The sequence below is a fragment of the Aythya marila genome (assembly GCF_965140915.1).
Source record: "Aythya marila genome assembly, chromosome: 14".
Taxonomy (NCBI): domain Eukaryota; kingdom Metazoa; phylum Chordata; class Aves; order Anseriformes; family Anatidae; genus Aythya; species Aythya marila.
The window spans coordinates 15,634,838-15,660,686 of NC_139055.1; the positions used below are offsets into that span (position 1 = coordinate 15,634,838).

Sequence of the window (25,849 nt, forward strand, 5' to 3'; positions counted from 1 at the left end):
TAATAACTTGTTGCTTTGCGTCACCCTCCTGGGGTGCTGGAGAGTCCTCCAACAGCAAGGCAGAGTTGTGGGCTGGGGGGACCTTTTCAGCCTTTGGGAAGTCATCTAGATCAGATTGGCCTTACAGAAAGGTGAGAAGAAACTCGTGTGTGGCATCAGAGGACTGTGCTGGAAGCCTGGCAGGTGCTCCTCCACTTCTTTTTATCCCACTGTTCACCCAGAGACGGTTTAGCTGTACTGTGTGGTGAAGCTGGAGCAGGTAGATTAGGAGGGAAGTTGCAAGCTACTCCCCTGTTTTCTCTCTCCTCCCTGTATCCCTTCTTATGCCTGTTCCTGGAGAGGTTTGTGGCTTTCTGATCCTGCCATGCATGCCGCTGCCTGGGCTATTTCACCCCAGGTGGAGCATTTAAGTAGAAGCACCATTGTTCACGCTTGGCACTGCCTGGTAGCAACTGGGGAGTGATAAAGCCTTAATTGCCTTCCTCACGCTGAAAAGCCACATCACAATAATGCCGTTTTATCTCTGTTCCATGTGCACTGTTGAGCTATTAAGTCAAAACCGAGCATTTAACCTGCCTTGCAAATGTGAGCCCTGCTTGTTTCTCTGCTCGTGGTTTCCCCCGGGAGCTGTCTCCCTGTTTGGGCAGATGCACGGGCCCAGCTGTGGCCCTGGATGTGCTGCTGAGGATTACAGCCAACACCCTTTTTGGCTTCCAATTTGACTAAATTGTCAAAGCAGCTTAAAAGCATTAATATCCCTGCTTTGGGGAAGCATTCCTCTCCCCGTTTTGCAGAGGAATAGTGCGGGTTGCCTCTTGGCCGAGGTTACCTGCAAGGCTGTGGCAGAGGAGGGAACTCACCCCAGTCTCTGAAGCCTAGCGTTAATGCCCTGAATATGGAACGAACCTCACGGCAACACGGATCGCTTTTGGCTGAAAGATGTTTCTGGTTCGGAGACATCAAAGGTTTCTGAAAGTGTTTAATGGCACAGACAATGTTCTGTTACACTTGAGGCTGGTACAGAGTCTGCAGGGTGAGAGCACAGCTGGAGAAATGGATGGTTATTGCTGTTTTGTACCGTCGATGAGGTTCTGGACATAATTTATTTAGCAAAGAAATCAGTCTCAGTAGCAATAGCAGGTAATTTTGATAGTTTTGAAAGAGGATTGGATCTGGTGAGGAGGCTGATCTGGTAGAGAAGCCAGATGAACAGTACGTGCTCTAAATTGTTCACAGTAGTTGGAGCTCAAATATTAAAAGCCAAATCCAGACCCAAGTGAGTAACTTGCCTGGATTTTAATGGGGTTGCAGCTTGGTCCTGCTGCACGTTTAGGCAGGGCATTTCCTCTTGTTATTTCTAAAGGAAACAGACATTGTGCTAGCGGATATCCTTTGCTTGCTTTTTGCCTTCCCTGGTAAAAAAAAAAAAAACAAAACCCAAAAAAACTAGAGCGGTAAGATGTTCAGCTGGGAAATAAGAAAGAGAAAATCCACTCGTCTGTTGATAAGCTATTTTTATCCTACTTCTAAAGCATGATATGATAATGCTCCTTTCACAATAACTGCAGTGGTGTGAGGCAGCTTCTCTGCTGCCCTGTCAAGCCAGCCTGAGGCTGCAGGACATCAGTGCTGGGATGTCCAAGGGGCTCTAGCGTGTGCCTGTCAGTGACAGTAGCTCAGAGGCAATATCCCCAAATGCTTCTGCTAGGCACCCACATGCATCTGCAGGCACGCTTGATGGTAGGGTGTGCTTGGAGGAAGCCCTAGGTGGTCACAGGTAGTCTGCAGGGAGTCCCCAGCCCTTGTGCAAGTCAGGCTCTCACCTTTCTGCTGCTAGAAGGAGCTCGTTCAGCCAGGTTGAAAGCTGCTCACGGCTAGGTTCCAAAACTGCAAGAGCATTGCCATCTTGATTTAATCAAAACCACAAAGTAATCTCCTGGCGTCAAGAGGCTTGGGGCAAAATGGGCTCCCAGGTTAATTTTTTTTTTTTTTTTAATGTAGCCTATTGAGGTGGCTGCTTGGCAGCCGTCAGGTACTGTAGGTCTGTGCTGGAGCTGGAATGTGTCAGAGGCTTAGAAAACACCTGGGGTGAGTTGTGTCCTGCCCCTATGGGAAACTGAGTGTGGGGGGAGGCAGGCAGGGAGGGGAGGTCTTTTTCCCTTCTCTGCCATCAAGACCCAAGGGGGTGAATGCCATTAACCTCCTTGTTTTGTGTAACAGCCACGTTTTTTTTTGGTTGGAAATAGCTTTCCGGAAATCTGTGCTCAGATGGTGAGCACAGATGCCCGGTTTGAAGACCATGTGTGAAGCAGCCAGAGCTACGGAAGAGCTGGGATCAGAAACGTCTGCAGTTGCTGTAAGACATAAGAAAGGAAGTAGCTGATGTCACAGGCTGTAACATCCAGACCGATGTTATTTTCTACTTCCTATCCTTGCTTGTTGACTTCCAAAATGGTCTTTCCAGCAGATGTGACATTCCTGACCTAGTTTTGTCTCTCTTTTCTGCCCTTGGTTTTGTAGGCACGAAGCAGTACCTCATTTTCAGATGCAGTCATGAACCACAGCACTGAATCGTCCACAGATTTTTGTGTGGCTGAGAATGGGGACTGTTGATTTGAGTAGTTGGCTCTTTCTTACCTGAAAGCCTTGCCATTTCCAAAACCTGCTTGAGCTTGCTGCTGTCTCCCTTTCTAGTGGGGCAGTTTAGGCACTCTGTTCAAAAGCCAGCATGGTTTTGATGGAAATAAGGAGGCTCACAATTCTGAGGGTGCTGGGGTGTTGTGGGCTTTGAATGTGATGGTAAAACATGCAAATAATATAAAGCTCTTCAGGGGAAAACAAGTCTGTGGGTGGGACCTAGCGGCAGCAAAGGCAGAGATTCAGGTGCATCCCTGGTTGCTTGTGTTTTGTCCTCCCCTTACCCAATTTGAGGTCGTTTGAGGAGAAGAGCTCTGCTCTCAGCCCAACACAATATAGCCATTTCCATCTCTCAGAGAATGGAAAGTTCTGTGTATAAATACTGCTGAAACGTTAACCTTCTTTCTCACACCCTACAGTGATCCTGTTTGGAGGGGGCTTGCATCTAACTCGTGCAAGTTGGGAATTAAACTTTCTCTGTTGCTATCTCCAATTTCCCTTTCTTGTTGTTCCAGGTTTTGTTGCCAGCTGCTAGCTTATTGCAGCTGATGGATGTTAGAAAAAACTGCTGCGACTTTCTTCAATCCCAGCTGCATCCCACGAACTGCCTTGGAATTCGAGCTTTTGCAGATGTGCACGCGTGCACCGAGCTGCTGCAGCAGGCAAATGCCTACGCAGGTGAGGAAAAGGTCGTCTGTTTGTCGGGGTAAACCTGCTTGCAGGTGCAGCAACTCATATATTGAGCAAGATCAGTGTGTAGTGGTTGGTCTCATCGTGCTTCTAGTATTAGACCAGGAAAGGGAATGTACTTTGTGTTGTAAATTTGTGACTTCTTGTGATGCTGCAAATTGTGAAATGTAGTTTGGTGGCAGGGAAATGTGCAGAAGGATTAAAAAAACCCACCACCACCACCACCAAAAAAAAAAAAAAGCCAAAACACAGAAAACCCAACCTCACAATCCTCTGGATCCCAGCCTGCAAAATAGTTCCTTGGAGTGTTCCTAGTAAGCTCTTTGGCTTCCTGCTCAACAGCATGGTGTTGGAGTGCTGGTGTTCACCCATTGCCCTCTCAAAGGGTGTGCTGCCCTTTGAGTGCAGGAAGCAGTCGCTGGGGCTTTGGGCACTCCAGGAATAACTGGCAGTGGGCAAAATTAAATCTTGTGAGTGGGAATAGGAACACTCAGCTAAAACAAATTGTCATGCGGCTTGAGCCTCTGATCTGTGGAGCAATGGTAGCTTACACCATGGGTAGATAAACTCTTATTTCCTTAATTCCTTGAGTGTGGGTGTGTTTGGTTGCAGTAAGTAGGCGCAGGCAATGGCTTTCAGCATTCCTCGTCTGCGTTGTAAATGTAAAGCTGTTCAAGTGGGCCTGTACTCCTAACTTCCCTGCACTTTCCAGTCTCCTCTGGGACAGTTGCCCTTGAACTCTGCTCAGAATTTTTCTACTCGGTTTGTTTTTCTGCTTTTGTGTCTATTTATATAGGCAAAAATACACCTGCTCTCTCCCAGAGCACCTGCTCCGTCCTGCACTATTTTCCTTGGTATGTTTTTGTCCTTAATTGGACAATAAGTGGGCTCAGTAGAATAAAAAGGTGCCCACTGAGTCCTCCCCTATTCTTCTGCAAATAAAAGTAAAACCTTTTTCAGCTGCTTTGGCTGTATTATCCCCTGGAGGAAAAGGTACCCTGGAAGGAATGGTTAATTTTGTAAAGGCTTGCTTGTAATATCTCATTATCCTTGCTTCCAGGCCCTGTTTAATCTTTAACTCAACAAGCAGTGCATTCACTGTATATTTATTTGGTTGTTTGGCAATTAGAAAGTCTGCTTTGTTGTTTTATTGGCCTTCATAAGTCCCAGTTAGTACAGTAGCCCATGTAATGTTAATGGAACTCCATTAATAAAAATGCCATTAAAATTCTTTTCGCTATGTTGTTTATGTAACAGCATTAAACCAAGACAGAGGTCCCCAGGCTCAAGAGCCCCTGCGTGCGTGAGCTCAGTTCCTTGGGAGTGCTTGGTTCTGGCCAGTGGATAACCTCAATGGGTAGAGGAGCTGCCTTGATAGAAGCAGGCTCAAGTTATTTTATTAAAATCAGTAAATATTTTTACTTGCTTCCAACAAATAACAAGAGATCAAATATCTTTCTACTGCCAGATGCCAATCCAGAATGAATAGGAGATTGTGTCCAGAAGTCAGAGTGCACACAGATTACTGTGTCAGGAGCATTTCCTGTTTTTCAAGTATTTAAGGCTAGAAAAGTTCATTAGATCCTATATATGATTTCCAGCATAACACAGAATTAAGCTTTATTGATCTTTTTAATCAGAGCCCTTGGCTTAGCTGTAGAGTTTTGGTCCCCATCAGACTAAAGGGGTCTGTGGCTGGGGAAGCCCAAGTGCCCTCTGCAGCAGTGGCATTGGTAAGGAGTTGTTCGGGTGAGATCTCCAAGGAGATACTCTTGGGAAGTTGTGCCAGCTTGTGTCCCCGTAGTGCTGATTTTTGGCAGGCAAAGTACTTTGCAGAGATGAAATCAAGAGGCAGATCTTGCTGCAGAGGGAGCTCTTTGGATATATGAGTCTGAACTTCTCAAAGCTAAAGGGGTGAGGGCTTGAAAAAAGCTGCTTCAGATCAAGTGGCTGAGAATTGTGTTTCAGGCAAAGGTAAATGAGACATAGAAAATGGCAGGTGAGATTAAATTGAGGTGTTTTTCTAAGAAATGCTAGGAAAACTAAAATTGTCCTCAGCCAGCTAATGGCCATTTTGACCTAGGAATTCTTTCCTAGAAAGTAATTATTTCCTTGTGCCCTTCAGCTAGATGTAAAGCATGACAGATTTGATGATCCCTTTTGGGCTTGTGCTGCAGACTGAATTCTTCCAGTTTGGGATTACAGCCGGAGATGTGAATTGCTGTATTTTGTTTTCAGGTGGCTCCCAAAGTTACAGCATGGAGGAATTTGGAGGCAAAAAAGGGAGGAGAAATTTGTACGGTTGCAGTCTGAGTAGGAAGAGGCAAGGCTGCCTGGGAAGATGGGTGCTAAGGGTTTAGAGGAGGGGGAAGCTAAAATGTATTAATTTTTGGGGAAAAATTAAAAGGTGGAAGGGGAGAAGGACTGATCCCATATGTGTATGTGGGATGAGGCTTCCCTCTTGCCTCTCTCCCTGTATGCCCCTTCGTGCACACAGATCCATGTGGGTGCTCTGGGATCCTTCCCTCTTCACTGCTGGCCTGAGTGCACGAAACTGACTGTGTTTGGCTGGTGCTTGTTGACGGTTGGCTTTGCTTGAAATAACTGCAAATATCAGGCACCCTCGATGGAGTCTCTCATCTAAGTGTTGAGCAGATTTGCTTCTGAGTAGGTTGTTGAAATGGGCAAGAATTGAATCCCGAGATAGCCAGGTTACTTACTGCTTTAGGAAGGTATCGACTTTTCTCAATTGCCACTAGTAATCATATCTGCCACTGGAAAGTACCTCGTGGCTTTGCAGAAAGTTAAGCTCCATTTTATGTTTTATTGCCGTTTTACAAAAGAGTCTCGTGGAGCTTGTGTTACTTCAAATAACATCTCATTTCTTAGCCTCCTCTGAGACTATTTTCTTTTTGTTTGGCCATTCGGTTGCAGTGTGGTGTTTGTCTTGGTTGCCCAGAGCTGTAACGATAGCAGTTCTCTGAATGCTGTAGCCCTTCCATTGACTTAAAGAATGGATTTCATTATAATTTTGTGTTCCCCTTTTTCATTTGTTGAACAGAGCAGCACTTCCCAGAGGTGATGCTAGGAGAAGAATTTCTTAGCCTTAGTCTGGACCAGGTTTGCAGTTTAATATCAAGTGACAAGCTCACAGTCTCCTCTGAAGAAAAGGTACAGTAAATCATATAGCAACAGTGAATTTAAGAATGCTGAATGTTTCTAGATATTACATTGGAAACTGTTCTCGTGTTATGCTCTTTAGGGGCCATTTTCTAACAGAGCTCACGAAAGGAGAATTTAAAATAGCGCAATTCTTTAAAATACATGAAAATGACCTTCAATTGGTTGTTCTTTATAGGAAATAATGATTCTCAGGTCTGTGTCTCTTCCAAAAGCCCTGGGGGACAGAACTGAATTCCAACTAGGAATCTCCCATCTGTTGTTGATGTAAAGCTTGTATTACCTGTTGTAAAACCTCAATAGTAGGTGAATTGCACTAGGCCAGGGAGGAGTACTGCCTTCTGTTGCACCTTGGACAGAACAAGTAAAGGAGGTCCACAACTGAGAAGGAAAGAAATATTTTTCTATCATGAATATTTTTTTTTTAATGGAAGAGGGAAATAAGGCATTGTTTTGTTTTTTTGAGGCTGAAATGTTGAACCATCTCATGTTGTCTGTAGTCCCAGAAAAGAGCACAAGCAGTGGTTGTGGCACTCAGGGAACTCCAGGTCCTCTTTGTCATGACCTGCAGCAGGTTTCTGGGCTGTGTGCTTCAAGTCTTTCCCTCTGAATCATCACTACAGGGAGGTGGACACCTGTAGAAGCTACAGAAGAGCTTGAGGGTCACCTGGCTTGTAACTTCAGGCCCCCAGTTTTGATGGGGTGGGGCTGGACCCCGGTGTGTTGGGTGCTGCTGTGGTGTCCTCAGCTGGCCTAGGTGTGTGCACCCATCCTGCCCAGTCCATCCGTGCTGCAGATGTGCATGTGCTTGGGCCCATACAGGCTGCGAAGCTTGCCAGAAAACCTGCAGCATGCGAGGTGTGGATGGAGATACGCTTTGTTCAGATCCACAGCCAGCAAACTGGGAGGCTCTGGGAGTGCGTTTCCGTAGGGCTTGGGCCAGCGTGGGCGTCTCGGTGGGGTGCTGCTCTGTGCCACACAGGCAGGGCCAAAAGGGAAAAAACAAATAGTGTGAACTCACGGCAGAATTGCTTTGCATGAACCAAGCCGTCTGCAAAGGGAAGTGCAAGTTTAGTAACCAATTTTTCCAGTCCTGTGCAGCATTGTTAAAAAGCTTTTATTGGCCTTGAGCCCAGAGAAATCAAAGCGTTTGCTCCCTCTTCTCAGCTTTACACAATCAAAGCAGTATTTCTGTAGATGGTTCTGAAAGTTGAATATGCAAGTCAGTGCAAGGAAATGGAAGCATTAGCTGTACATTCAAAGCAACAGCTACCAGTAACAGGAGAGAGGCAGAGAATGGGTTGGATATGTGCTGGAGTCCAAAGACCTGCTGAACACTGAGGGCAGAGTGCTAGGCTGCTGCTTTGTATTAGCTTCAGTGTGACAAACGAGCAGTTTTCCCGACCTTTATTCTTCCTATCTGCTAATGTGTTTGGTATAAATATCTATGTGTGCATTTCCACACACATTTATATGTGTGTGTGCATGACGGAGGATAACTATTTTTCAGCACTAAGATGTAGTAAGCAAGCAAATGCTACAGACATCTGAGGGTTAAATTGTCCCAACCAGACTTTGTGAGAGGCTTTCGTGCTCTTGTTCTTGCCATGTCCCGTGCTGCAGCCCATGAGCCAGAGCATTCCCATCTCTCAGAGGTGGAGGAGTTACAGCTGAGTCCCAGCAGGGCCAGAAGGCAGCGAGCCCTGGAGGGGAGAGTTGCCCCTAATATGCTTCCAGACCAGGCGTGTGCCCAAAAGCTTGCACGTTCTCCCCTTCCTCTGCCATCCCCCAAACTAATACTGATTGGCCTAATAAAATGTGTTCTTTACCTCTGCAGATTTTGGCACAACAATATCCCTAGGCTATCGTGACTACAAAAATTGTTTGCTGCCACAGAAATGATTTAGTTGTAAGACGACTACTCCAAGGAATTTTCCCCTTTAATCAGAGATTATCGTCCCTTCTATCCTTCTCCCCCTTGCTGTTGCCAGCCTCTGCAGTTGCACGGGTCCTGCTGGCCTAGGACAGAAGTTGGGTTTGGTCCATGACTGCTCCTTTTGCTGTAGTCAAGTACCCTAAAGACAGTTCTATTGGTGCTTTCTGCACCTGACCTAATCTACTCGGTAATTATAACGGTGCGTGCAAGCAAGGAAAAACTTAAAAATTCATGTTTGCTTTTATTTACTAACTATGAGTGAAATGGAGGGGCTTCCAGCCCTCAACAAATGGCTTGTGCCACCTCAGAATAGTGACGAAAAACTTCTGAGAGGTTTGGGATTTTTTATTTTGGGGACTTTACACAGAGCCCATTAATTGACCACTCCTAGCATGCAACAGGAGTTGATGCAGAGTTTGGTCCTCAGTGCTGGGAGCATCTCACAGCTGGATTTTTCCCTGCAGAGGCTGTGAAAATGTCTCTGTGTGCTCAGGCGGTGTGAAGAGAAGGGTTTACCTGTCTAGCTGCCCAGGCTTTACCTGCCTGCTCCATGGGGTGGGAAATCTGCTGCCCCCCAGCTCTGGGGCTGCCCCTACAGGTGCTGGCCATGAACCCAGCCCATGCCTGTGCTCTGATCAAATGCGACTTGAGCCAGGGACAGGGCAGGGATCCCAGTTCTGCAGGGCACTGGAAACAGATGTGGCGACTGACAGCCTTTAAATTGAGAGATCGGTGTCTCAGATTAAGATTTTTTTTATCGCATTTCTTAAAATTAGAGCCAATGGGAGATGCCAGTGGGTGACTTGAAAAATTTCTGTTATTTTTGGAGTAGGCGCAGCGGGGTAGTCAGCGTGTGCCTACCTCTGGAATGGTCTCCAGTGCCAAGGAGGGTTAATTCCTCATACACACTTGCTACTTTACCTTCCTTTAACAATTTTTCACTGTCAATTTGATCTGCAGCTGGATATATTCCAGTCCAGTGACCTGTTCTGCTGGTGCGGAAGAGGTTAATGAAAAGCATGTTTGTGGGCTAAACATCTCTTTATGCTCCTACCATGCTCATTTGCAATTAAAAATCTCTTAACAACCTAGTTTCCATTTTAAATGCCTTGTAGCTGAAGTGAAATAGTTTGTTTGTTTATTTATTTGTGCTTAAAAATACTTCAAGGTTCTGGAGTAGTTATTTGCCTCTGCGCTCACTGGGGTTTGATTACAGGGCTCCCCGTTGCGTTGCTGAAATCCTTGCTGCAGCTTCCTGAATTCCAAGCAGTTCAGCAAGAGCGGTTGTTGGCATAGGAAATGAGGCTCCTGCTTTACTGCTCACTTGTTTTTTTAAGTGTATAGTTCAGCAAAGAGGAGGAAACCCCTTTGCACTCTGCCTCTCCTTTGTGCAAGGAAGCGACCAGCGGTGCCTCCTGCAAATACATTTCTTGGCAACAACTGGGGACCGAGAGGCAGTGCCCTCGGTTCAAGTTAATGCTGTCAAATTACTGACCTTGGACCAAAGAAATGGTTTGCTGGGGGGACTGGAAAGAAAGAAAAAATAGCTTTGCAAATTGGCCTGACCAGGCGGTGACCCCGGAGGGAAGTTGAAGCCACGGGCATGGGCTTGGTGTGCTGGGGCGAGGGGGTTGCAGCACCATGGGCTGTGTGCGTGAGGGATGCGTCCAGGCCCTCCCCAGTAACTGGAGAGCAGGATCAGTGGCATAATTTTGCCCGTAGGTGCGAGTTAAGTGTCAGAATTTAATTCTGACTCTGTGGGGAAACTCCACTGCGAGGATCAATATCCTGCTGTGCAATATCTGAGACAGCACCAGCCCCTCGCCTTGCCTTTGTGCCTTTTTTCAGGAAGCATTTTACACTCCCAGTGACGTTTTTAGGCCTTTCTTTGGGGAGGAGTGTGGCTGACAGTTATGTAAGTGTATGCATATTCATGCACAGATCATGTAGGACACTTCGGTACACGTTTGTCCATTGCACGGGGCTGTTTGTGTGCAGCGTGTCACGGAGCCAAAGTTTGGGTCCTCATCTGTACGGGCTGCATCCAGAAATAAAATTACATTTGGGCTCAGACCAGAAGTCCATCGTGCCCTTGTTTTCCTGTGGGAAGTGCAGCCCTGCCTGTAGTATCTGAGCATTTTGAGTGGTGAAATAAATGCAGTGCTGAGCGGGGTGAATCTGTCCTGTGGGTTTCCTGGGTTGGGGGGCACTGGTGCATGAATTAAATACGGTGAGGCAGCGACTTGCCATGAGAACAGGCTCCAGGAGGGGCGATCTTTGTTATCAGCAGTAATCGTTGTGGCTGATTTCATGAATAATGTCCACCGCAAATGTCAAAAGGCTAATTAAGTTTCCTGGCCGCCTTCCAGTACTCCTTACTGTACAAGAGGTGCATGATTGTCCTGGACACATGCTCACCTCTGAGAGCGATACAGCACATCGAGATATGGAGTTGCTTATTAACATGCACGGTCAGCTTGCCTCTCGGCTACTGTGGTGCCTGAGCTCTTTGCATACTGTCCTGACTTTTTCATCTGTTCGTTTGATAGGGATCTCGCGTCTCCTTCCTTTGACATTGCGAAATCACAATGCTCCTGATTTTGGGCAGGTGACTGCAAGCCTGTTCGCTTTTGTACATTAATTGTATTTTTATCTGTGTAGGTCTTTGAAGCGGTTATTTCTTGGATAAATTATGAGAAGGAGTCTCGCTTAGAGCACATGGCTAAGCTGATGGAGCATGTTCGCCTGCCCCTTTTGCCCAGAGATTATCTTGTACAGGTTAGTCTGCAAAAAAGTAATTAATATTGCACTAAAGCTGATGGAAGCTCCTTAATCAGTGTCTTGGCTGTTTGCTTCTGAGATGGGTATTTTTATGTAGCTGAGTCTGTAAACAGGAATAAAATGAAAAAACTGGGTGGAATCTGAAATCTGTGTGTGCACACATGCACGCACACAGAAACCTTCTTACAAAATGTGACCTGTGCTCTGCCTGGCAGTGCCGAGAGCTAAGCTCCTGCCAGTCTTGGTGGAAGCATTTAAAAGTAAATATCTCAGGATTTTTCACCCAGAAAATATTCAGGTCATGCTCTTACAGGGCTGTACAGTTTTTTTCCCTAGTGCATGTGTGATAGTTTTGGCTTAAGAAGTGTTCTGTGCAGGAGCAGGATCTATGGAGATAGGTCTGTGTGACTGGCAGGTGAGATGTTGTCAGTCAGAGTCTGACTTAGAGATTGGTCTTGACAAGTTAATTCCTGGGATCTGGGCCTCAATAATGAGCCAAGAATCCACAAAGAAGAGGTTGGTGGGCTCTTTGACTGCTAAGCTTTCAACATATGTCTAAAAAAAAACCAATACAATTGAAATAAAATTGATACACATGAGATGCACCCATGTCTGTCTCAACTGTATCTTCTTATCCAGTAACAGATATTGTCTCACCTTAAAAGTTCTGACTCAAATTATTTTGCACCCAAACTCCTGGTAAATTCTCCTGTCTTGAGATACTTGGTGCTTGACGGGGGGTGATAAAATAGAGGGAGAACTGGTGCTGTTTAATGATACTGGAAGAAGGGGAGCCTGGATGTTAATGCATTTGTTTCTTGGGAAAGAACTGGCATTATGTCTTCTGCATTTTCTGTCTTGGTACTTCAGAAAAGAAGCTCCGGTTTCAATGCAGAGCTCTCTTTTGACCTGAGATACCAAGTCCTTAACTTTAAATGATCTTTCATGTATGTGCATGTTCTCAGACAGTTGAAGAAGAAGCTTTAATCAAAAATAACAACACGTGTAAAGACTTCCTTATCGAGGCCATGAAGTATCATTTGCTTCCTCTGGATCAAAGGCAATTGATCAAGAATCCCAGAACAAAGCCAAGGACTCCTGTTAGCCTGCCAAAGGTAAGCTGAGTTTCCTTCCAAAAACAGGAGGGAAAATGTCACTTCGTGACACCTCTCACAGTATAACTGGTGGTGTTTTCTGTCTTTGAAAGGAGTTTATGTGCTTACCACAGTACTTTTACTAACTCCTAATTGTTTTCTTTTCAATTGCTCTGAGCCCATTAGAGGGAAGTCTGAGAGCAGGATGTGTGCTGTATTTCCTATATATTATGGCCAGTCCTCAATCCTTTTGTTGGGTGAGCAGCACGGGGAGGGAACTGCTCGGAGAATAGGCCCTGCCATTTAATAATTGGTGCTGCTTGGATACTAGGGGTTAATGCATGTGCAGCTATCATCTGCTGAGGCTGAGCAGGGCTGCAGACACAAGCAAAAATCAGCTGAGGTCAGATCTTAATATCGTCAATGAAGACAACAGGAGTTTACATCAGTTTTGTTAAAGAGCAAAAGTCATTGATGTGGAAGGGGAGCGTGCCATCACCTGCTGGGGAAATCAGCTGGAAAAACGGATCTTGGTTGAATAATGCTACTCCTAATTCTTTGAATCGCTTTACTCCCTCTTCTGGTACTGCCTATACCCACTGAGGGTGTATAATTAAGTTTGATAAACACGAAACCCACAGAGGAAGCAATATCTCTGCTCCTAAGGACAGGGCTCTGCTCTCAAAACATTTTGTCAGCCACAAGTGGTTTGGGGAGGGACTGTTGCTCCTCGAGCTATGGCCTGAGGATCAGTGACCCGCAGTGACAGCGGCTGCAGGCAGCTGCCTGGAGAGCTGCTGAGGTTTCTGCGGGTTCCTGGTGCTGTGGTGGAGCCCTGCTGGGGAGGATCACCATCAGTGCCTGTCATTTTTCTGTCTCCTTACTCAGAAGGCAGGAAAGCAGGAAACAACGGCAACCAGACATGTGAGCAGGAAGTCTGAAGCAAATTTCAATAGACTCAAAGCAGCTACTGAATAAATAATCCTTGTTACTCCCTGCGTTTGTCCTGGAGGCATGTGATGCTCTGGCCTCTGCTTTGTTAGTGAGGAGAAAATGACAACAGAAATTGTTTAACCTGTGCCCTGGAGATAAATGCAGTTCATCGTAATGTCTCTCACCAGACTGTCACTGAAGTTATTAACAAGCTTTTCAGAGATTGTAAGATGTCAAAACCACACTGTGTTATTTTTCTAAGGACAAATAACAGGGAGCCTGTTCTGTGGCATGGCATATGTGATCTGTGCTATGAGGGAGTGTCCAGATGTTCAGTTACTGAAAGGTTCGTCAAGAAATTGCAGTTCTGTAGAGCACGTCAGTGTGTTTGTCTGTTCTACCTGCTGGCACTGAGGTGGAGTTGGTGGAAGATAGCTTTGGGGGCATCATGAAGGGCCACGTAACCCTTCATCACGGACTAAAGAAGTTAAGGATGAAAAATGAACAGTGATCCAGTGACTTCAGAGGTTCTCAATGTATTCTTTAGCATGACCTGTGAGTACAAACCCAAATTTTCTGTGGGTCTGTTCTCCCTTTTTTTTTTTTTAACTGTAAAGAGATAGGAGAAGGTGTTGATCTTCCAGCAGTCCAGTTACTGAGAGACTCTGAGCTCATTCCTGCTGTGAAACCCCTCAGGTCTGTAATCGTTTGAAGCTCTGTAGCTTTCCATGGGAGACTGTTACACAATTAGCAGTTAGACTGCTAAGTTGGACTGAATTTGCTTTCTAAGGTGGTGTTTCCATCTTCCTAGATCAAGCAGTTCACTGTTTTCATACTCATGCAGTACTTCAGATGCTTGTCTGGCCCTGTACTTTTAAGGCAGCTGTGGTGGGGGTTGAGCTCCACACCTGAGTGACCTCAAGTGTTGATCTTATCCCTTCAGCTACCTGCAGCCGCCTTGCAGAGGCTAAAGCCAGTACTGTCTGCTCTTTGACTATATTTGAAGCCCACTTATCTCGCTTCCAGCTCCTTGGCCTTGTAAAAATCACACCGTCTTGCGCAGTGTTTGCTCCTGCTGTTCCCTGTGATAAGGGAACGAATCCTCCTTTTCCATAGTTGTGAAGGGGCAGAAGGAAACGTGTTCAGAACAAAGTACAGGTAGAGACATTTATGAATACTGGAGGTTTGGACACTGCCTGTGCATGTGTCAGTGGGCTGTCCTCGAGCTGAGAGCTGCTGGTGGCAGGCAGGACAGATCTGGGAAGGACCACACTGCACGTGGTCCATGTCTTGTTTTCCCCCAGTGTCCTCTGCTCATTGTTGCTAGAAATGGGAGCTGGGTCTAGGTGGACTCTTAGACTGACCTCGCAGAGGATTTCTTACGCCCCTGAGATTTGCTGTTGATTACCTTCATGTAGATTTTTCTTTTCCCTAACGTGAGGAATTTAAGGCTTAATTACTAGATTTGCATCAACACACGTCGCAGCCAGAGGCCCTAATGAAGCTGACAAATCACTTCCTTCAGCAGTCCAGCATCCCTGGGTCTTATTAGTCCTGATTTCCCCAAGTGTCATCTTCCCTGCAGGTGGCAATACAGCTGTCAGGTTTTATTTGCTAAGTGGCATCGATTATTTTTAGCACCACCATGGAGATAATGACTAAAGAGTGGGCTGGCTGTGGAAATTACGCTGGAATCTTCTTCACTTAAAAGTATTTCTGCAGTGAGTCGTGCACGCACCGTGGTACAAAGCAATTCCGTGTTTTGGGGGGAAATAGGGCAGGTTGCCCACTTTGGAAATGGTGAGGAAGGGTTAATGGGGGCTGCCACACTTAGTTTGTATTAAAAGGTAAATAGTTTTACTCCCCCAATAATAGAATTGACTTAAATAGTTGTCTCTGCAGAAGGTTTTGGTGGGCTTGCAGCATTTAGGTGGCAGCTGCTCTAGACCAGGTTGTGCTGATGGTTTCTTTTCAGAGAGCAGCTGCCTGGGCTGATGTCTGAGGTGTCCCAGCTCTCATCTTCCCTCTCCAGGTGATGATTGTGGTGGGCGGGCAAGCACCCAAAGCCATTCGCAGTGTGGAATGCTATGATTTTGAGGAGGAACGGTGGGATCAGGTTGCTGAGCTTCCCTCCCGGAGATGCAGAGCAGGTAATGGGAACTTACAGCCTTCATTTTCCCAGTGCAGCTCTTCACGGCTGGATAGTTGTGTTCTCAGTCCCTTCAGCCTTCCTCTCTGTCCCCAACCTCAAACAGCTCTTTGCCATTCTTTGTCTTCTTTCACTGTACACGTGTCCTTCACATTCAGGTGGATGCCCTGCTTTTATAGGAGTTGTTTCTGCCTGTCCCCTTGCTTCATCATCTCTCTCTCCTGATTGTTCCTCTGTTTCCCCTCTTCCACCTGTCCCACTGGCTGTGGAAACCCACAGGCATCCAGTTTTCCTAGCTGGTTTCCTCGTGAAAATCACAGGAGCTGAGTCAGGCCCTTGCTGTGCTAAGGGGGTGATGGGGAGAATGGATCTGTAAGCTGAGTGTTCATCTGAAGATGTATGAGATGGATGTGAATGTGGATCACCATTTGGTATCCTCTCTGACTCAGAAAAACCTTTCATTCAGATCTGAAATCCATCTGTGCCTTCTGTTGCTGTGTGTTTATGTGCATTTCACTATCCTTATGACACGTATTTTATCATGCTTGGCTCCAGAGCTCCTAACCTGCAGAAAATGCTCAAGGCTTGCACACGTTCTGCTCTTCCCTGCTGTCTTACACACCCTGGCAGACATCTGATGATACTTGGCTCCTAAGCTGTTTGTAAAACCTCCATAAAATCTCTCTCCTTTTTTACCAGGTGTTGTATTTATGGCTGGCAATGTTTATGCTGTCGGGGGCTTTAACGGGTCGCTGAGGGTACGCACTGTCGACGTGTATGATGGAGTGAAGGACCAGTGGACCTCCATAGCCAGCATGCAGGAGAGACGAAGCACTTTAGGAGCAGCTGTGCTCAACGATCTCCTGTATGCAGTGGGCGGCTTTGATGGCAGCACAGGTAGGTGGCTGAACAGAAACCAGGCAGTGCCTGATCCAAAACAGTGTTTTCAGAGCCCCCAGCAAAGTTTGCAGAGCTTGCGTGAGGCTCCAGATTTCTCTAGAGAGAATGAGCCAGAGACTGGGCATATTGTGTTGTACCTAACCATATGCTCGCTCTGACCCTTCAGTAATTGCAGCGTGTGTCACCAAGGCTTTTTTCCTGTAGTGATACGGTTCTTTCAGTGTTGTTCTTTATGTGAACATTCTTACTCTGTTCTTATAAAAGGGATTTTTCCCAGTTTTAGTTAAAATTTGCATAACATGAATGAAATGTGAACAAGGCCATTTATGGAGTATGTGTGTCTGGGAGTTAGTTTGGCATAAAACTGCATGTTTAGATTGACACCTCTGCTGTAGAGCCTTGCCACTTGGTTAAGCCTTAAACTGACTATCTCAGCTAGTGCTGAGTACAATAAAATAGGGTCTGGGGTAATTTTTAAACCTTTGTGTGGACATTTGATAGTGCATGAAAGAATGTGGACTTTTGGGCTTGGAATCTGGACTCTGCTCCACTTTGGTGTCCCGGGACAGGGTCTATGTGATAACAATTTTTCCAGCTGCTGGAGAAATGGTGTTAACATGCTGGCCCCAGCCCGTAAGAAAAGGGACTGCAAAATTGGGTTGTAGGAGTGTGGGGGGAATTACAGGCTGGGGAGGAGGTGGAAGGCAGATGAAAGTGCAACACCAATCTTTTTCTCTTCTCTTTTTTTTTAATTAGAAAACCTGTGTATCCCCTTTTTAACTAGGTCTGGCATCAGTTGAGGCCTATAGCTATAAAACCAATGAGTGGTTTTTTGTGGCTCCCATGAACACAAGAAGAAGCAGTGTTGGAGTTGGAGTTGTGGAGGGTAAGAACATCAGCAGCCATTTCTACCAAACAAATGTTACTGTGTCAAATGGGGGCCTGAACGGTTAAGTGCAGCAGGAAGCAACTGCAGGATCTGTTCTTTAAGTTGTCTTCAGTTGGTGAAGATTTATTATATATGACGTAATCTTTGTAGCTTTTTTCCATTCTTCTTATCTTGGTGAAAAATCACTTGTAGCTTTCCAAGAACCTCAGACCTGTATGAGACCAGCCCGTGCCTTCTGTGCATGCCATTAGGTGTGTGCCAGTTTCTTTGAATCTTATTCTTCCTGAGCTGCTGCTGGCTGATAAAAGCAAACTGTCATGCAGTGTGCGCTGTTGCCATCAGCAGACAATATGTGGAAAAAGCACTCATCACAGAAAATCTGCTCAGCGAGAGAACAGGAGCATAGTTCATCCCACAGCCCCAAGCTGGTGGTTTGGCAAGAATACTAAAACCTGTGTTTATTGACATCAGGCTTTCAGGCATGCATGGCATAACTTAGTCAGGTTCGTAAATGACCAGGGACTGACGATAGCAAACGCTGATACTGCGGCAGCCTGGGAATGAGGTAGGCGAGGTGAGCGGGGAGGGCGCTTTGAGGATCGCAGCAGCAGCTGTTGGCACGGATGTGTCAGCACCCGGCTTGAACGAGCTGGAACTGAGCAACTTGGTTGGGATCCAGGAGAAGGAGCAACTTAGATAGGAACCTTTTGCTTCATTTAGCAAAATCAGTTCTGAAGCAAACGAAACGTTGTGTTTGACCTTATCTTTAGCGTGGCATAACAGTTTCCAATTAGTACGGTGTGGAGCAGGCAACAGCACAGGAGGAGCACAGTTGCAAACATCTGATGATCACAGCCTGAGGAGGCTGTGAGTGGAGCTGTGTACAAAGCTAGTAGGGGGTAAAGGGAGACAAGGAGAGTGTATGAGTGTGAACGAGGTTTTTCGTGTAGCATCAGTCTTGTTTCATGTATGGTGTAGTCCCGTGGCATCTGATAATGCTCTCATATTCTCATTAGGTAGCTGTTGTCCAGGTTTCATTGTGTTGAGTTGCAGGGGGGATAAACATACCGTGCTGTGAAGGTCTCCTGGGATTTCTTCTGTCTTAAGATCACTTGGCACGAGTAAGCAGGCTGGCCTCAGCTGTCCTAGCAGCATTGGTTTGTTTTGGTTTGGCCCAGAATCTTCAAAATTGGGTCTAGGTTTCCATGGAGGTATTATATTAAGAAGCTATTGCCTATTTATTGCTCATGTGATATTATAATTAATGTACAGTATCGACCTTTGACAGCTCACCTTGTTATGTAGCACCTGAACAGGAGGAAACGCTTGATCAGCAGAACGTGCTTTGATATTACCTCTTCTCCAGGGCCAACAAGTCATTTGGAAAACCCTCTGGGCTTTTGGCTTCTAATTAAGCTGCTGTTGTGATGTTTCCTTAACTTAGTTGACAGCTTTTACAGCTTTAAAACCAGGCCCGCCTGTCTGTGAATCTACTTCAGATCCTTTCAGTAGGGTTTTCCCCAGACATACCAGCACGTTTGGGCAGGTCTCCCAGGTCTTCAGCCAGGATCTGTCCTCACTCGGGGCTGTCAGTCATAGCCGTAAAGCTAATAATGCCAATGTTTCTCTCTTCCAGGTAAGCTCTACGCCGTGGGCGGTTACGATGGAGCGTCCCGTCAGTGCCTTAGTACCGTAGAGCAGTACAACCCAGCCACGAACGAATGGACCTACGTAGCTGACATGAGCACTCGGCGCAGTGGTGCAGGTACTGGCCCCAAGATGTGTTCTTAAAAGGGGATAATCACTGGGCTCTCCTCTGTTCATGGAAAGGAAGGAAAAATATGCTTCAGTATTGCTGGGTTGGCAAGTACAACCTGTTATTTTCCCCCCTCCCATGAGGAGGAGAAGAGCCATAATTGCTTGGAAGCTCTCAGCAGCTCTTCTGACTTCATTAAAATCTGCCAAATTGAAATTAATTTCTAGATTAATGAAATAATGTTCAGTGTTTCTAAGTAGCTTTTCTAACAGATGCATCTCACTTGTAAGCAGAGAGTTGTCTTTCCAAGTTGCCAGCTGCAGGCTTAGCCAAGGACTGGAAAATCATGCTGCTCTGCCTTCTCTTTGCTGTCGTTTGGGGGTTCCCAGGTGGATTTTCCTTCTGGATCTTCCCCGATTCTCCTGGTGCAGCACATCTGCACTGGCTGACCTGCAGACCAAGTCAAGGCAACAGAATTAAACTCAAATGGCCCCTGTTAAAACTTTTTTTTTTTTTTTTTGGATTGTAGTCTTGATGCCTGTAGTGAGATAGATTTCAGTGAGTTTTCTTTGCTCAAAACACTCTGCTCTGAGCCCTGCTTTGAGAGCACAACTACGAGCAGCAAGTTTAGTGTTACGAATGCTCTTCCTTGCCTGCCAAGTAGGCTTGCAATTTGCTTTTCCCAAACTGAAAGCTGAGCACATCAAGTTCTGGTTGTGACCCAAGTGCACGGCATTTGCCCCTCCAGCAGGCACCGGGAAGGGGCTGATGATGACACCAAAAGCGGTGCTGCAGCGTGAGCTGTTTGTACAGCTCGGGAAAGGAAATCCGTGCTCGGAGCTCCAGGCATTGCCGTCCCCATGCTGACATCTAGCGGAGGAGAGGACGAGCATCCCCAAATCCCGGCGGTGACCCCAGTGCAGGCAGTGCTGGAGGAAAAGGCAGTCCCCTCCCGGCAGGGATGGCCACTCTGCCTGTGCCCCTGTCTCACTGCACAGGGAGGCTTTTCAGGTGGAGAAGCCTTAGAGTATTTACTTGCTTAGGTTAGCTTATGGACTTTTTAAAGTATTAAATTGTTGTTAACAGCTGAGTATAGGCAAATGCTGAGTGGTACAAAGGCAGCAGGAAGAGCAAAAATAGAGCTGCTGGAAATGGCAATCAGACTAAAAGCAAGTTTGCCCCATGGCAGAAAATATCAGGCAGGTAAGGATAAAGATGGGTGAGGTGCAGCAGTCTGGAAAGCCAAAGGGAAGAGAGAGCAAGTCAGTCTAAAGAGATGAAATAAATGTGAAAAAAACATTGTGAGACAGATCTGAGAAGGACTTAGCCCTGGAAAACAGGGTTTCCTCAATATGTTTGCCTAATGCTGGCTCTGTTTGGCAGGTGTTGGTGTTCTCAGTGGGCTGCTATACGCCACTGGGGGGCATGACGGTCCCCTAGTCAGGAAGAGCGTGGAAGTGTACGATCCAGGAACAAACACCTGGAAGCAAGTAGCAGACATGAATATGTGTAGAAGAAATGCAGGTAACCACAGCATACGTTTCTGTAGTGCTTAGTTGGAGTTGTCTGTGGTTTTTCATGTGGCTGTTGTGCTAGTAATAGAAGTAATCAGTATTGCAAAAAAGTAATAGAAATGGAAGATGAAGTATCCGCTAGGGAATGAATCAAAGCATGGCAGGCAATGTTGTGGGGGAGAAGTTAGCCCACGTCTAACTGTCTGCACTCTGCTTTGAGGTGTGTGTGCAGTGAATGGTCTCCTCTACGTGGTGGGAGGAGATGATGGTTCCTGCAACTTGGCCTCCGTGGAGTACTACAACCCCATCACGGACAAGTGGACGCTACTGCCAACCAGCATGAGCACGGGGAGGAGTTACGCAGGTACATAGTCCATGGGAGACTTGACTGTGGGGTTATTCATAAACCTGAGGCCTGTGCCTCCTGAAGCTGTAACCTTAAATTTGTGTGAGCTTTCTGTGGCCTAGCTTTTGCAGCGTGTTCTTAGCCACATTGCAACCCAGGAGTTGCTCCTATAACCGTGTGTCTGCCCCTTAAAACAGGTGTGGCTGTGATTCACAAACCATTGTGACACACAATGAAGCCAATGCGAGGAGCAGAAGTGAAGTGGATCCAGCTAGGTGGTGTTGGGAAGATGACCGAGCTCTGACTTGACCCATCTCATTGCTGTTACAGTCTTCGCATGACAAGTGATACGTTACAAACATCATCTGCTCTGCGGTGGAGTGCTTAGCAAAGTGAAAATCCCTCTGGGGACGTGTTCCATGCTAGACACGAGGTGTTGCTTGTTATATGTGGTGCAATCAACTGTTTTTCTCAATGGCTTGTGTCATGGGATAAACACTGTGCTTTGAACTGCAGGCACTGAATTTCTTGTGTGAAACAAAACTGCTACGTTTGGGCATGTGAGTAAAAAATGAACACTTCTGGATTTCTTCACTACTGATGCTCCGTACACATCATTGGTTGAACTATTTGCTCACTGTGCCTGGAAGGTGGACTTTACTACTGACAGTGGAAACTTCTGAGTACCAACTGAGAAAAGGAGTCAGCAGAAATGTACTGGAACAGGGTGCTCTGGCTTGATTGTGACGCTGTCTCAGTCATATGTTTGTATATGCCACTGGACTACTGTATGTATCCCTGAAATACTTGTCGTATGGTGGAAATAAATACCGTGTGATTTTTCTACTTGCCATGAATGATGTTTCCTGTACATGCTGGGACATCCCGGGCTCTGCCTTCTCTGGGGCTGATGTCTCAGCAACTCTACCACACAAAACATCTCAACCCCAGAAAGTGTGCTGCTCTGACATGGTTTATTGCTCCTGTGAAACAAATACTGCTTGAATAGAAACTATTCCTTACCCCCGTGTTTCCCTAGTGTTGCCAGCTGAGCTGAAAGCCCCAGTTCTAACTCTGTCCAGCATTTCAATGCCATTTCATAATAGAGCATATGTGTGTCAAATATCTTATAGTGCCATTAACGTAGACACCACGTGCAGTGAGAACCCTCTGCCTCCTGAACACTGATTAATGAGCAAGGTAAAATACCTGCAATGTGTTAATGCTTCCAGAGGATGGAGATCTCACTAATCGCTGTCATTGTAACCGGTATTTTAATCTTGCCTGCACTGAAAGTGTTCTGTTAGTATGAAGATTTTATAAGATTACTCAAAACAGAAAAATCTAGATCCAGCTACACTGTAGTTGTCTTGTTTACGTCCTGAATTCTTACAGTTTTCTGTCTGAGAGGATATTTGGCTTTCAAGTACCTTTGTTTGACTCCTTGTGAGCTCTGACATGCTTCTGCATACAGCAGTGGACTCCCAGAATATTCCTCAGCTAAAGTGAACTGATGAAGAAAACTCTTTTCTCATTTTTTTTCCTCTTCTTTCCCAGCTTTCCCAGCTCACTTAACTTTGATTTATATTGCCTTTCGTGAGGGCTTATCTCACTCTTGCTCCCTGTAGACCAGCTGAGGCTTTCTGTCATGGGCATCTGGCCTGCAGAACCGTATCCGCCTGTGTTACTGTCGAGCTTCAGCACTTACCACTGTTCTTCTCCTGGTTTATTTCTCCATGGATCTCCTGTCAGAGACACTCGAGGCAACCTTCTGCACTAGAAAAGAAAAATACTTAAAATTTGATTTCAGGGGGATCTAAGGCTAAATCATCTTGTGCAGCTTTAAGAGGGCTGTACGTTAGTTCTGTAAATAAGAACACTTTTAGTGTTTGAGTTGATGTGGTCCTCGTAACATGGGTGCCTGCTCACTTTGGGGTAAACAGCGCTTGCTTTTGCTGCTTCACGTTGCACAGAGGAGGACTGATAAGGAGTGTTAGCTAGTACCTGCTCCTCTTTGGATGCTCTTGTGTTTGCAAACAAAAACAAACTGTCCAAAGGAATGGCAGTACTATTCTTGGGATCTGCCTTCTACTGTATGTCAGGTCAGAGGTTTTGAAAACAATAATGAAAAATTAATCTTTCCTGTAGTACCCTTTAAGCCTCTTGCACTGGGTTCTATGATCTGCAGTGAAATGTGCCAAAATAATAGTATAACGTGCTGCTCTTTTATGGTGGTTGGTCTTACTGTAGAAGCTATTGAGGTTGGTAGGAATGTGACCAAGACGAGCTGGTGTCAGATCGGTGTCCTGAGGTGCATCTTTACAGTGAGGTAAGCAAGACGATGCCTTGCTTGGGACTGATTGAAATTTGCTACCCCAAAAGCTGGTTAGCAGGTGTTCCCCTTCCTGCAGCTTGTGGGAATGAGATAAAATGGGATAGGCAAAGCGTTTTGGTCTGAGTTAGCAACTCTTATTTGACTGGGATAAGTATGCCCTGACAGCCATTTCTTTATAAACCTTTCTTGCTTATAAGGGAAACAGTTTTTGGTGTCTTTCTGCTTATTGTAAAATGGCATTTAGTCATGCTGGTGGCCAAGACCTGTGGCTTGCTGGACAGAGCTAGGACTCGGCACTGGCCAGCCATCGCTGATGGTGATCCGGGCCGCAGCCATTCCTCCTCTGCAGCAAACACGTTGCTTTCTTTCCTTCTCAAATGTTGCAGTGTTATGCAAGTCAAGTGACCTCGTTTTCCAGCTATGCAATATGAACAACTGTAACACATGACGAACCAGCTGTATCCCCTCCCCTTGAGATGCTTTTTGAATTTGTCTGTCTTTGGTGTGTTGTTCCTTGTTTGTATCATTCGTTCTGAGCACCTGAGCCAGGTCCTTTAAAGATTGCCTTTTTCTAGGACTGAAAACGTAGCATTAGTGCTAACAAATTTTACTGTAAATATTTTTATAAGAATTTTAAATAATTTTTTGGATTGCTTTTTATGGTCATCAATGACGTTTATGTTAAATCCTGGATCTAATTCTTACACTCCTGTGCAAGTTTTTGCTGGCCATGACATAGGTGTGAATTTGTATGTTTTCTGCACAAGCAATGAAATGTTGTAACCAGGGTCTGGGACAGCTCTTATGTTGATTCTGACATAGTAGAAGGACAGCATCGGGCTCAACATTATGGAATAAATTAAAATCCATTACCTCAGTCACCACTATGCTCTTAGATTATTAGCTTATTTCAAACCAATTTCAATAATTTAATTTTCTGCTGCTGTGTTTGCTTTCCGGGCAGCTTGGTGGCCAAGCTGTCTCTTGGTGGTTTAATTTCTCATCTCTCCTGTGTGAGCATGGCATTGCTTGAGGATGGAGGATGTGATGCACAACACAACAACACGGGTTGCCAAAAATACTGGAATTATTGCAGGTTTTGTAAAAGCTTTAAAACGGAATTCAGGCTGCTTCCTCCGCTTCCTCCCAATGGTCCTTTTTGAGTTTGAAGGCTTTCCTCAGCACGGGTCTGTTGCTGTCCCCACTGAGGGATTATGGCCTTGGCTTTCCACAAGGGGACTTTGCTCTTCTGGTGAAAGCATCTCCAGGGATGTGCACCCACAGAACCCGACAGCACCACTTGTGGGTACGCGCTTGTGAAGAGGCTCACACGCAGCTGGTTTGCAAAACAGTCAAGCATATGTAAAGCAGGATATATTTGCCTCAAGCAATCTGTTGTTTAAACAAGTTTGAATCAAGTCCATCTTTTCCATTTGTGCCTAATAGATAAATTGGGGGTGATTAAAACCAATTTCCAGTTCATTCAGTTTTTCCAAATACTTTTTTTGTACAGATGTGTACAGCACTGTAATTACCATAAATATACTTGGCGGCATTTGCATGACAACACCATGAAAGCTTAATACTGTTCTCTTGTTTGCAATGTTTGGAGACAAAAATCCTTAATATCCAGTGATGTGTGATGCCTAATTCATCAAGCTAACGTGATGGTTCCGCAGATAAATGCAGCTTGTTTTTAACCTGTGGGATTCGTTGCTAATAAAATGTTGTACTGGAGCAGTTGCCCCCTTGGCTTGGCATTGTGCTCATAAATAACATCCACGTACCCATAATCAGTTGCTCAAAGCTACAGCGTTTGGGAGGATGTTAGACATTGTAGTCTGGAAATGAATGAATGAATTTTTTTCCCCCCTCTGCCTTTATCTTTATTTCTGGGTTTATAAATTTTCCTCTACAGTGACAATAAATAAATGTGGAGAATTTTAACGTGTACTTTTTATGTATTAAAACAAAACAAAAACCTTTAAGAACAATAGAAGATTGTATAATTTGCCTGGGTGTGGAATTCTTGGGTTTTGTAAAGCAGACTTTGTTGGTTCAACAGCTGACAGTATAAGTCAGTATAAGATGGTTGAAGCTCATTTTTTTAATAAAAGATTTGTGTGTGTGAAGGATGAAGGACGTTGCAAAGCAATTCTCTTTGACAGCTGCCTTGTCCAGTGTGATGAAAAATGCAGGGACTGGTCTTCACTGACGTATTTACATTATAACAAAATCACGTTGTAGTTCCCCGTACTTTAATTTGAATAAAAAACAGCCTAACGCAACTCCTCTGGGTCTGTTTTGATTTTGTCAGCTTCTGACAGCAAGGGACATTCTCATCACTCTATGGGGCTTTTTTTCCTCTTTAATACAATTACAGACTCTGGGTTTAGTTTGTCCTTGTGTGTGGGATGTGTTTATTCTCCTGCATCCCAAATGCTGGAGGCACAACAGATGGGGCTGCCGGGCATGGGGCGACTCACCAGAGTTGGGCTTTCCAGGCCACCACTGAAATTCCTCAAAATAGCTGAGTTTCTGGGATGAGCGCTTACAAAAAAAGATGAAAGAAAACGTGAGAACCTCCACATTTACCCCCATAGGCTTGTTATTTCCTAACACATTTCCCACACCACTGGAAAGACCAACACATTTAACAGGTAGCACAGCTCATTTTGTCTTACGTTACGTCTCACTGAGCTCACTGGT

At 45.5% G+C, this 25,849-nt stretch overlaps 1 protein-coding gene across 4 annotated transcripts in view; it reads left to right on the plus strand.

The window, feature by feature from the left end:
- KLHL3 (kelch like family member 3) overlaps positions 1-25,407 on the plus strand; it is a 44,640-nt gene extending 19,233 nt beyond the window's left edge. For 3 of the 4 annotated variants that reach the window (XM_082771426.1, XM_082771429.1, XM_082771427.1), the window contains 11 exons: positions 3,153-3,315; positions 6,389-6,498; positions 11,105-11,221; positions 12,190-12,339; positions 15,284-15,401; positions 16,100-16,297; positions 17,085-17,186; positions 18,826-18,954; positions 20,329-20,469; positions 20,680-20,823; positions 21,003-25,407. In XM_082771426.1, the coding sequence (XP_082627552.1) occupies positions 3,153-3,315; positions 6,389-6,498; positions 11,105-11,221; positions 12,190-12,339; positions 15,284-15,401; positions 16,100-16,297; positions 17,085-17,186; positions 18,826-18,954; positions 20,329-20,469; positions 20,680-20,823; positions 21,003-21,031 (1,401 nt within the window). In that variant the 3' untranslated portion in view covers positions 21,032-25,407. The remainder of the gene's footprint in view (positions 1-3,152; positions 3,316-6,388; positions 6,499-11,104; positions 11,222-12,189; positions 12,340-15,283; positions 15,402-16,099; positions 16,298-17,084; positions 17,187-18,825; positions 18,955-20,328; positions 20,470-20,679; positions 20,824-21,002) is intronic. The other variant, XM_082771428.1, reaches the window with a different exon arrangement.
- The last annotated feature ends 442 nt before the right edge of the window (positions 25,408-25,849 follow it).